The 13,395-nt window shown below is 42.1% G+C and overlaps 1 protein-coding gene across 2 annotated transcripts in view; it reads left to right on the top strand.

Annotated features, from left to right (window-relative positions):
• Positions 1-13,395, top strand: part of LOC311227658 (zinc finger MYM-type protein 4-like) — a 114,806-nt gene that overhangs the window by 36,523 nt on the left and 64,888 nt on the right. For both annotated transcript variants that reach the window (XM_084313381.1, XM_084313382.1), the window contains exons 3-4: positions 1,076-1,234; positions 9,828-9,901. In XM_084313381.1, coding sequence (XP_084169507.1) covers positions 1,076-1,234; positions 9,828-9,901 — 233 coding nt within the window. The remainder of the gene's footprint in view (positions 1-1,075; positions 1,235-9,827; positions 9,902-13,395) is intronic.

Genomic DNA, 13,395 nt, shown 5'->3' on the forward strand with positions numbered 1-13,395 from the left:
TCACATTTTCCCAAATAGAAAGCATCACGTATAAACATACAAATACTGGCACAATCTTGTTGTAACTAACCAACGGATTCGCTGAAAAATATAAATATTTTTGAGCATGGATAACAACTACAATACATATAAATCTCCTGGTTGTTAAACAAGATAGTTAAATACTTAACCTACAAACATAATAATGTTCTGACAGCATTATATTGGTGTAATTATGGTTTATGAAAACGAAACTGTTGTCAACAATAACAAATAAATTATGGAATAACAGACTGGTCGCTGGTAGCGCAGTGTTGTTGGAGTAAGACTCAATCACTCAGTGATACCTTCTGTAGGTGATCTTGTTATGTTTTTAAAATGTAAAAAATGCTGTCAGAAAATAGTTATTGCAGCTTTAATTGATTGTTGCTAGCGCTTTTCCATGTGCCCCCAGCACAAAAAAGCAGTCAAGTGTGTCACACAGAGCAGGCTGTGCCATTCCATAGGAAACGATCATGTAAACGTAGCTTAGGGGTCTGTCTCGCTAGGTTAGGTTTTTCCAACTGCATCTTGAAACTGGACTTTGAAGAAGTCTTAGCACATTGCTACATCGTCATGCAGCGTACACGCACATGCATTTTATGGGTTTTTTTTTTAAGGAGGAAATTAAATTTCAATTCACTGTACCTGGTATTGTGATACTGCTTCAACACGGCACTCACCATGGCTGCTCTAGCCTCAAATGGTCTGCTTTTGAACATGCAAACCCCACAGAAAGGCCCGGGAGATACCGGCAACCTGGTCCCCAAGCGGGAATCGAACCCAGGACCATCTTGCTGTGAGGCGACAGTGTTAACAATTACACCATTGTGCCGCCAAATCTAATTCCAACTTGCTCGTGTTTGGTACATAGCCTACATAGTTGTATGTATAGAGGAAATGGTGTGAAATGTGCATGATAGTGACTTGTAGGGGCAATTCATCACTGGCTGACAGGAGATCCTATAGATGCACCACGATACAATATCCTTTTTTATAGACCTGATAAGTCTGTAATATCCTTTTTCAATTATGGTTGCATATCATTCCTTCATAGTCTCAGTGACGGAGGACAGTAAGTCCCCTGATGCCAAGGACACTGAGGACAAATCAAGTGTCCTCCCAGAGACCAAGGAGGAGGACCAGCCAGAGGATAAAGAGCCAGTAGAGTCAATGGAGCGCAGTTCACCGTCCTCCAGTGGAGCTGCCAGTACAGGTGAGAGGCATGGTTACTGACCTTAGATGTGGTGACTCTACAAAAAAGATCATTGGCCTGAAGCACACACGGATACAGCTGGCGGACGCAGCAACAGTAGTACCATACAATCCTATTGTGCACTCAAGAAAAACGATATGTTACCCAATAAACACATTTTTTAACCTCTTAATATGCACCAAATCTGTGCCTCGGTTCTCGAGTTACATGACTATGTCAGGCGAGCTACTTTTTACATGCGAGCGTCGGATGACCACCCCGAACTCCCGGCGCTCCAGAACTCATCATCCGCCGATTGCGAAGATGATTGGTCAGTGTCGCAGCCAATGGGTGTAGCTTTCCAATGATACCCCATGTGGGGGGGTGTGAATAAGGGATCTAGGTGAACGTTTTTTTTTGGCACACGGTTTACCCGGATCTCTCAAAGAGCCATTTCTTTCTTTATCAAATTTGGATCTGTACGGGCGGCTAAGTGGCGCAGTGGGCAAGGCGCTCGCCACTAACGCAGGAGATGCTGGGTTTGAGCCCAGCTCTCAGCGTTGCTTCCGGCTTGGCTGGTCGTTCATACTAATACAATTGACAGTATTAGGGGGTGGGAAAGCCGGTGGGTGGGGATCGGACGTTGTGGACAGCGACTCCTACAGGTCGGTTGGTGCGCCTGTACAGCAGAATCGGGAAGTATCGGGGGCAGCGTGAGCCTCCCACGCGTTACTCCTCGCCACTGAGAGATCGCGCTGTACAGGTGAAAAGATGCGACGGCTGCTTCCCTGTGTACCGGAGGGGACACGTGATGCAAGGCTTGGTCCTCATTGCAGCCGACCAGGCATGGTCCAGGCATGGACCAGGTTAGAGGCATGGTCTAACAACGTTCGAGACAGGGGAGGGTAGAATTGGATAATACGAAATTGGGATGGGAGAAAAATGGGGAGATAAAGTAGATAAAAAAAAAATTGGATCTGTACTACATAAGACTTCAGGCTATGGATCCGCAGTGTTTTCCAGCTTATACCTAATTTCTTTTATATTCTTTTTTTTTATTGCAACTGCTACAGAAAAATGTGAGTACACAAGTTCAACTCGAGTTCAGACCTATGTTACTCTATTTCATTAGCACTAAAATTGAATTTCCTTCAGAATGTTATCCTTCAAAAGAGACCAGGCTTATGCATGTGCTATAAGCATAAAGTATAAAGATAAGTTTTGCAAAAAAAAGTGTGCAGTCCTCAAGTTCATGTAAAAGAAAAATGGCCACTTTTCTGGGTGCCTGCTAAGAGGTTAAATAAAATTGTAAATTAGCTTACTTTTGATGGTTACAGCAGGGGATGACGGGGCTTTGAACACTTTAAATTATTTAATTATATAGTCCAATGATCTAGTCAGTCTGCTGGAGACGATACCATGCTGGTGTCTCGAGCGCGTCAATACTTTTACCAACTACCCTCCAGTTTCGCGTTCTGCGATCTGATTGCCCACTGACGTTTCTGGACATGTGCGCCAATCGCGTGACGCCTGTTTCTGCGCCTATTTCCGCCTCGAACAGCCTGCAAACTACCTAACGCCTAGTTTATCACTGGTTAAGGTTAGGAAACAGGCGTCACACGATTGGCGCAGATGTCACATGACCAGAAACGTCAGTGGCCAATCAGATCGCAGAACGCGAACGCAGAACTGGAGGGTAGTTGGTAAAAGTATTGACACGTCTCGAGCACCTACGTTTATCCAGACACGCTGGAGAACCCAGTTCAGTCTGTATGTCACCACTGATGCCCAGATGACAGATTTATACACATTGACAGTTGAAGAGTCTTTCTGCTTGTCTTGGTTCCGGTAATGAGGGCATGTAGGAGACTATTCATGTTGTGAAATATGTATAGGACACGCATCAAGTACTTCAGCGAGGGATGGTACTGTGTCCCATGTTCTGCATCTTCCACAGCAACTGAAAACTGGGTGTTGGCTGGCTTTTACTACATCCCATTAACTACTTGGCACTTGTCAAGGAGAAATTGTCGCAGAATTATCGTTATTTGAGCACTTTCAAGACTGAAACAGCTGAGACAATCGATTGTGAAGTCGGGTAATTTTTTCCTCTGTTTGAAAGTGCTAAAATAAGCACAATTCACGGACAATGGTACTATATAAATCCTATTAAAACCATATTGGGTTCTAATGCACATCAGTTTACAATGGTACAATTTTAAGATGCTTCAGCTCTCTTTCATTCACACACAGACACACACACATTCATACGCACAAACACACATGCACACCGAGCAATTAATGCACATAATATTCACAGTTAGAAACATCATCTGCATAGGAAGGGGCTTCCTATGGAGCCCAGCCATTTAATTGGTGAAGACGGAAGTTGTTTTTAACTGAATATTATGTGCATTTAAAAACGAATTGTCATTCAACTGACATGTCATGGGGGGTGAGTAACCAATGCCATAAAGTGAGTTTTGGAAGTGAATTGTTCCTTTAACACTTTGAGTGCCAGCAGGGGGCGCCAGAAATAGCGCTTGAGTGCCAGTGCTGTAGTCAATGGGAGGGTGATCACATTCGCGAACGCATAAACTATCTTAAATGATGGCTGTGTCTAATACGCCCAATCAATGACTTGTTTGCAGTCAACATCGTCGAAACGGATTTTTTTTTTTTTTAATCTCCCCCCCCCCCTCCTTTTTCCGATTTATCTCCCATCCCACTGTTAGTCGTTATGCCAATTCCCAACCCCCTTCCTGGGTGTTGCGCACTTTCCCCTACTGTTGGTCCGAGAGGCCGGAGACTGTCACAGTGTCACATGCTTTCCTCGGACGCATGTGCAGCCTGCCGGCAGCCAGCCTGGCCGCGCAGATTCTCACCGGGAGAGTGTAACGTGTGGAAGGTCGCACTACCTCTCTCCAGATCCTACCCTTGCTGAGCAGGCGCCCCGACCGAACTGTAGGGGTCGCTGTCCACAACGCCCAGGACCCACCCACGGCTCCCCTCCCCCTAACTCAGCCAAACGAGTTAGTATAGCGATCAGCCCGAGCCACGGCAATACTGACTCTCCGGGAGTCGAGACCGCAGCCTCTTGCATTGGTGACGAGCACAATCTCCGCTACGCCACCTGACCGCCCCAACGGATTGTTTTTTAATCGGTTCATTTCCGTTTGATAGTATTTTGAAAAACGCTAGTTTTTGAAACTTAAAAAAAAAAAAACTGCAGGAATCGCGCTTTACTGGAATACACAAGACACGTTGTCATTTTTCGGCCTATTTATGAATCGTTTTCAAATAAATGCTAGATTATCGATAGTATATGTGTACTTATGCACGCTAGAGAAGCAGGCTGAAAAATCGATTCTCTTATTTCCTGATCAGCACACGCACACTCACAGCCACACGCATACATATGGGACACGCTGAGATATAGGTGAAAAAAACTCTGATTATCCCAAGACTGGTCAAATAGATTCCTTACCTCAGATCAGATGTTCTCCAAAAAGATTATTCCAATTCCTGATCGCCATTCCAAATATCGATCGCGTTTATTGATCCAACGCTGGGTACTGGTAACTAGGGATGCACCGAAAGTTTTCGGACGAAAATGGCAAAAAATGGCCTTTCGGCTTTCGGCCGAAAGAGTTTTTTCACTGAAAATATAATACCGAAACAGAAACAACCTGTAACCTAACGCGTGTTGTTGTGATGATGTCGCGCTGTCGGGAGTCGCGCTGTTTCTATGTAAACTCTGCGCGCAACGTGTCCAATAAATGCATCTTTAACATCCTTATTTACTATATGCCCGTCGCGGTTAATCACTGAGTGATCTAATATGCATATTATTCAGAGCGAGAGGGGGGGGGGGGGGGGTAGTGTTTTTCACATTGACGCTGTCTGTCGTTGATAATATAATCTTTCTCGAGCATACACGTCGCGTGTCTACTGTGCCGAGTTAAGAGAGCACATTCAACTGGGGACTAGAAAGGTGCGCTCAGTAGAGCACAGATGTCCGCTGCGGCAGCCAGAGAAAAGATGGAATTAATGTGCTGTATGCATTCAGAATTGCTGAATAAATGTTTTATGGACCCATAATAGTGATAATTTATTATTTAAGTTAAGTTTTGCCATAATCATATATTTCTCCACAATCATAATGTTCCACAACATTGGTATAAAAAAAAAATTGATAAAATTGATGGAAATCGACGATAAAAAAAATAACGATTAAATAACGAGATTTCTCGTTCTTGGCACTCATGGCATGAACTAACGAGATTTCTCGTGCCTGGCACTCAGAGGTTTTTCGGACTTTTTGCAAACGGCACTTTGGCGACCCCTAGTGGCTCGGGTGTGCATATTTTTTCTTTTTTGATCCACTTTTTCTCCTTTTTCTATTTTTTCTCTCATCCCAATTTCGCTGTTTCCAATTCTCCCCTCCCCTGTCTTGAACGTTGCTCGCATATGCCCCCCACAGGTTGGTCGTAGGGAGGATAGAAGCCTTGCATCACGTGTCCCCTCCGGTACACGAGGAGGCAGCCTGTCACATCTTTTCACCTGCCAGCTCGGACTCTCATTGGCGAGGTGTAACGTGTGGGAGGCTCACTGACTCTGCCAATTGAGCCAGTATGACAGCCGGCCCAAGCCGGAGGCAACGCAGACAGACGGATTTTAACCCGGTGTCTCTTGCGTTGGTGACGAGCGCAATGTCCGCTGCGCCACCCAGCCGCCTCCGGGTGTGCATATTTTGTAATACAATATATATCAGGGCTGTACGCTAAGCTTTTTCACTAGGGGCACACTTGCCCCTAAATGCATGCATTAAAGCGTTCCGTCTCCAGACGGATTTCCGTCAATTTGATTGGGGAGATCCGTCCATTTGATTCGCAGTCTGACGGAATTGGCTACCTGGTATAATATGCTTTGTAGATGCATACAGATTGAAAAAAAATTTAGCCAATCAGAGGCGCCAAATATGAGAAATTATTCTGCCGCGCCAAGCAGTCATCACTCAGCGACTCGAGAGACAGGATTACGCTGCTCGCTCCGGAGGTTTGCTCCGCGGTTGCAGCTGCAGGCTATTGGGCGAGTTACACATTTGCGAGGTCTGAGAAGTCTGTCCGCCACATGGCAGGGTAACAAAATAGTCATGTAAAATAATTAAAAACTGCAGTGTGTTTTGGTTTTACGAATCGCCTTTTTTGCAGCCTCGCGCGTCAACTCTGCTTGTTTACAGACGTCACAGCCACCACGCTGCTTGCACTCGCTGCTATACCGATTAGCTAACGTTAGCTTAATAGCGTTGGTTAAATGGAAGGAGTAAGCCGGCCACTAAAAAGAAAACCCACCGCGGGTTTCTCAGATGAAAAGGATCAGCGGGACCACCTAACAAAAGAAAGTTTCGAGAGGAGAGGCTGTTTGAAGACTACTGGGGGCTGTAGTGTTGAGTTGTTAACTTGTTCCGTGTGCCACAAGTCCGCAACTATGTCAAAAAGAAAAACAGAAACAACACATTTGTCATTGTCATGTTACTTCACAGTACAATACGTGAGTCCCCTACTGTGGTTGTGAGTACCGGTATAAATTTATTAGCTTAACTCCGTAGCACCATCACACAGGTGTATCTGTAGACGGTCTCCTCCCCACTGTATATTCTCTCCCCACCGTCTATCTTTTTTCTACCACCCCCTCCTAATGTACAGTCTCCTCCCCATCATATGTAATCTCTGTTAGGATCTATGGGTAACAGTACTGTATATTTATCTCTCACCCACCCCCTCCTAATGTACAGTCTCCTCCCCATCGTATGTATATAATCTCTGTTAGGATCTATGGGTAACAGTACTGTATATTTGCATATTGTATGTCACAAATGTAACAGTACTATATACCTGTAGTATGTCCCTATGCCATAAATGTCATGATGTCAATGTCATAAATGTCACTATGAATTGAAAATGGGGGACCCTGATGATGTAAACAAGACAAACGTCTTTCTCTGGTCTGCATCCCCTTAACAATTGTGTGTATTGAGCCATACTGTATTGTACCCATTCTGCAATCTGTTAAATATTGATTGATTGATTGATTGATTGATTGAACATTTTATTAACGGAATTGCAGAATGGGTACAATACAGTAATGACATACAGATAGACAATACTGCTACATCTATACATTTATGACATACCAGATTTACAAATACAGTATTGTTTGTGATACAAAAATAGTCTAAAAAAGAGTATATACATTGGAGGAGGTGGGGTGGGGGGACTGTACATTGGAGGTGGTTGGGTAGGCGGGGTGGGGTAACTGTATTATTGTATTATCGACAAAACCTTACTTGGTCCCAAGAAGAGGGTCTTGTGTATTAAATAAAGTTTTCATTCATTCATTCACTCTGGATCTGGTAAATCCAGTAGCAATACACACAATTGTTAAGGGGATGCAGACCAGAGAAAGATGTTTGTCTTGTTTACATCAGGCTCCCCCATTTTCAATTCATAGTGACATTTATGACATACACAACATACATGACATCATGACATTTATGACATAGGGACATACATGACTTACAGGTATATAGTACTGTTACATTTGTCACATATACGATATGCAAATATACAGTACTGTTACCCAGAGATCCTAACTGTAAATATATACATATGATGAGGAGGAGACTGTCCATTGTTGTTGTGGCATAATTGCGAAACGTGTTTAGTCCCTTGTTTGTATGATAACAAGCCGTTTAGTTCATGGTTCAAAGTAATGGGAAAGGGGTGCTAGCTCGCCATCAATCAGAAGCTAGCCACAAGACTTGCATTCACGCTCTCCAGCACACAGCCTCCCTGCCTGGCACAACAACCACAACAGTAGGGTCTATAGTCACAGTCAGGACAGTAGGCTCTACAAGTAGGCTCCCTTAAAACGCTAACGCTATTTAAAAAAAATACAGTGGAGGTTAAAATAATCATATGACTTGGCCAGAAAAAAAGCAGTCGGGAGAATTTTTTTGCTTTAATTCCTGCCCTAAATGAGAAATTTAGGGGCACAGAATATTTTTTAGGGGCACATTTTTAAATAACAATTTGACCATTATAGTGCAAATAAATATGTTCCTCCTGCCTCATTACTGTGGTCCTTTTATTTAACATTTAAGTGCGTTTTGTTTTTCAGGTTTGTATCTTTTATAATGAACCAACTGAGTGTGTAAATCACTAATTGAACAAAAACAACAAACTGTGTGTGCGCGCGCTTGTAGTGCTCCTTGAATGAGATCACCACAACACACACACACCATTGCATTAATCAGGAGGACAATAAACTCTGCATACCTTTGTTTCACAATGAAAAGTGCTTTATAAATAAAATGAATTATTATTATTGTAAATAACCCCATGAAAGGTTTATTATTTTTATGGGTAATTACCCGCTTCATATTTGTGACGAAAATGACCAGGAGACTCATTGCAGGTTAACAGGTTTTAAGTTGGACCTTATAACACTATGCTTACGCAAGTTTAGTATTTGGTTACATATCCTTTGCATGCCATAACTTCCTGATGTCTGACTATTGACATCATATTTTCAGGTACACTTACAAGCTATATAAACCCTCATTGCCTTTCAATGCATCTCTATGGTAATTGTGTGTGTACCTTTCTCAAGTATTCAGTCCGCTACAAGAGTACGAGGATACACATACAAAAGGAGCTTTGGCAAACTAATGTTAACTGCATAGCTGTACGCTAACATTGGGAATATCTACAGATGAGAACAGCCACACACCAAGGAAATAATCTCGGTTATCTTCACTAATAAGTCTGCACTGTGAGTTTGCGGATATTGCTGACAATTTCAGTAGAGGCAGCTGTACTGTATACCCCCGTTTAGCCTAAGCATTTTAAATTCACTGTACCTGGTATTGTGATACTGCTTCAACACGGCACTCACCATGGCTGCTCTAGCCTCAAATGGTCTGCTTTTGATTTTAATCTGTGAAACCAAACTTTAATATTGGGTAGGGATGTGTATGTGTCCTTGAGCAAGACACTTAACCCCTAACTTCTCCCGTTGGCACCTTGCATGGTTGACTCCGCCATCAGTGTGTGAATGTGAGGGTGAATGGGTAAAATGTGAGGAACAAATTGTAAAGCACTTTGGATCAAATATAAATGCACCATTTACGTGGTAATGTGTCAACTAAACGACCGACTTTCAGCGCCTTCTCCACAACAGTAATAGTTGTAATCAGAAATTATAATTGTTTGTAATGCAAAACGTTCTAAAACTATTTGCCAAAATAGCCTATTCAAAATGTTTAAAATAAAATAAAAACTATTTTCCAAATGGGAGAGTAGTGTTCCAATTTAGTAAATGATTGAAATAACGAGGCGGTAGAAATAGCTAGCAAATGGTTCAATGTACTTGAATCATACACATTGTTCGTTATGAAGAAAATGTCAGTGGTTATTCAGTGGTACTTTTGGAAAGTTATCTGGCTAACGGTATACAGTACTGTCCAGGTGGCTCAGTGGGATAAGTGATGACATGCGTTTGTTTAGCTTTTCACATTAAACTTAATGGCATGTTCTACTTGATCCTGCAGGAGAGAATAACACGTCAACAGTGGCGAATGGGTTAAAGATGAAAGCCACGGTGTCATCGGCAAACCTGGAGAACGTGAGTATCCTCTACCATCCTGGCTTCCATGCAATAATTGTAGAGGATATTGCTTCAAGTCGTGAATAGTATAGGGCTGGGCGATATAACGATAATTATCGTGATATATTTTAGAGTTGTTCCGATACCGATACCAGTATCGGAAATGCCTCCGATACTGCCTAAAATGCTGGTATCGGCGAGTACCCTCTAATTCTTTGCTCCGATACCATATGACGTAATTTATCAAAAACACGTGCGGTATCCTCCTGCTGAGACTGAGCGTTATAAAACAAACGTGTTTTTAATCGACCGTGAATTAAAGTGTCAATGCTGTTTGTAATTTTAACAGCAGATACTTTATTAAATTCCATCGTCCCGACAGAGCGGTGTGACGGGGAGCTTGCTGGTGTTATTTAGCATTAGCTGAAGAGCTAGTTTTATCTTAACGTTACCTTGGCTAAAGTTGTGACTATTCATAATCCAGCAATAATGGCTGCAGACCTGCAAGCAAAGTACAGCAAGTTGGCAAAGGAGTATTCCAAGGTAAATCACTTTTTCACCAGTAACGTTACATTCTTTCTATCTACCGGTAGCTCACGTTAGCTAACCTAGCTCACGTTAACGTGGCTAACCTGTGTCGTCACTGATCGACAATTAATGACATAATGCGGACAGCCATACCGGTGACAATGTTTAGCTTTTAGTGCCAAATGATAAGAGTCTGAGGCAGCAGAGTCTCAAAAGAGAATGTTGAATATTTATTGACCATTAAAAATCACAACATACACATTACTACTAGCCAGAGCCTCTGCTAGAAGCTAACAAAAACGGAGCAGCCTGGATAGGAAGTGCAACAACGTAGAACAGGGGTCTCAAACTCGCGGGCCAATTGCGGCCCGCTGGATGATATTTTGCGGCCCCCTACTTGACATCAAAGTTTAGTGTTAGTGCGGCCCGCGCGCAACTTGTTACCGAGTCGTTGTGCGAGTTGGATGTTTTATTTATTTTATCACTTGTAGGCTACCATAGCGCAGGCTCATGACAGCAACGTTATGTTAGTGACTTGGTTGAAACGTGATTCCGGAGTGATACCAAGTTGAAGGAAAATATATCCAGTGCGTATGGCAGGCATTCTCGAAATTCTCCGCTGTCTCCTCTGCAAGCAGTGCTCTGCCTGTCTGTGTCTGTCTGTCTACTCTGGTCCATTCACATTCAGCATCCCGTCAGTGTTTCTCCCCCCCCCCCCCCCCCCCCCCCCCCACAGCCTGCGAATCAGAGCAGAGTAGGGCGGGTCTTCACGGAATGAGTGTTGTCTCTTTCAGCGGGGCCGAGTCAGAGCGAGAGTTATCTACAGGTCGTCTAATCTGCATGTACTGTTGCTAGTAACCTCATTCCCAGTTTTACAGTATCTCCGTGAGATAAATGTAGCTAGTAGCCTAGTTTCGCCAGCAGGCAGTTAGTAGAAAAATATGGCATACTCATGCTGAATGGACTGAAAAATATGCGTTCATCCTCCCAGCACCAAACCAATGTGCCTAATATGCCAAGAAACGGTAGCTCTTGTGAAGAGTGGCAATTTGAAACGCCACTACGCAGCCTTTCCTCCAAATTCAGTGCTAAGAACCACTAAAAATAAATGGAATGAAATCATCATATCAAGCTGCAAGCAGAATTATTGTTAAAGCTATGTCACAACGAGAAAAAGCAAGTCCTCACTCAATGGCATGGGTGTTGGCTAAACACAAGAAGCCATTCTCTGATGCATACATAATAAAATAATGTATGACTGAAGTGATGGAGACCATGTTTGAAGGCAAACAAAAGCAAATCCTCAGATAGCACAGCAACCAGAATAACTGAAATACTGGGTGATGATTTGATTAAACAGCTTTGTGATGGAATAAAAAAAAAATGCACAGTGCATTTCCATAGCTGTGGATGAGTCCACTGACACCACTGAGAATGCTCAGTTTCTGGTGTTTGTGAGGTTTTAGTGAGTTTGTGAGAAGATTGGATCAGTTGTACTTTTTTTTTAATACTTGTTGGAACCCTTTTCTTGTGGAATATTTGATGCGGCCCAGCCTCACCCAGACTCTACCTCCAGCGGCCCCCAGGTAAATTGAGTTTGAGACCCCTGACGTAGAACGTCCGTGCGGAACCAATGTACCAACAACCATTCCGTGGGTGAACTCATTGAGCATAGTTGTCAATTAATGATACTAATACTAATCTATACAATCATCTGTTGTTGAATAAATACCATTACTTTCTAGTTATTACTTAAAAACAGTATATATAAAACAGTATCTGTAGCTGGAAATGTCTTTTCTTTTTTATTATAATTTATATAATAAAAAAAAAAAGTGTAATGTATGCACTGGTATCGGATCAGTATCGGTATCGGCCGATACCCAAAGCGTAGGTATCGGATCGGGAAGGAAAAAATGGTATCGGAACATCTCTAATATATTTTAATAATCGATATATATATATATATATATATATATATATATATATATATATATATATATATATATATATATAAAAAAATCGATATATATATTTTTTTTTTGTGACCTGCAACAGGGCAGTTTTAAAACCAGGGACGGTGGACAGACTTGTCTTTCTTGCCTGCAAATTAAAGTAATGGCTTTGCTTGTCCAAATGACAATACTGACCAAATTGAGATATATTTTTCTCTTTGTCCATTTATTTTGTTTGCTTTCTAATTTAAAATACAGTTTGAAACAGTCTGTACACAGTAGGCTATGTGTGCTAGCAGAGCTAGTCTCCAGTCACGAGTCATGGTGCACATGTGTGGTGGTTTGTCCACCAAAAACGCGCCAAAAGATAGAAAAGAAACTAGCAGAGCCAGAACTGTTCAACTCCCCTGGAGCCACAGCCAGCAGAGAAGCCGGTTTACTTTCGCTTTCAAACCAGCTGCAGCCTGAGAACTGGAGTGTGAGGGGATGTAACACTAAAGATGGTGGCAACGACAAAGAATTGCTGCAAAATAAACATACATCTGTTGTTTAAAAAAAAATATATATGTTTTATACTTATAACAATATCGATAATATCGAGTGATATGATATCGATATCGTTATCACAATATCATTTTTGGCCATATCGCCCAGCCCTAGTATAAGATGAGCTGTGACATTAGAATAGGGTTCGGATGGCAGTATATTGATATTTATTATTATCATCTTTTTGTGTGATTGTGTATATACAGTACAATTCTCATCAATCATTTCAGAAAGAAATACAATTGAACATTTAAGTTGACTTGTTCCCATGAGTGTACAATAACATGGAGCTAAAGCACAAAACATTTTGAACATGTTGTACAACTTAGTGCTTCTGAATGATATTATGATTATTCTTGATTTGTATGTCCATCAGAACAGCTGGTTTGGAAGATTTGACTGACGCCAATTAAATGTTTCAAAGCATTGATGCATTTTTTATCGATTCTTTCTTGTAATAGATTATTTCGATTCAGTCAATGA

The sequence above is a fragment of the Notolepis coatsorum genome (genome assembly GCF_963971535.1).
Source record: "Notolepis coatsorum genome assembly, chromosome: 4".
Classification (NCBI taxonomy): Eukaryota; Metazoa; Chordata; class Actinopteri; order Aulopiformes; family Paralepididae; genus Notolepis; species Notolepis coatsorum.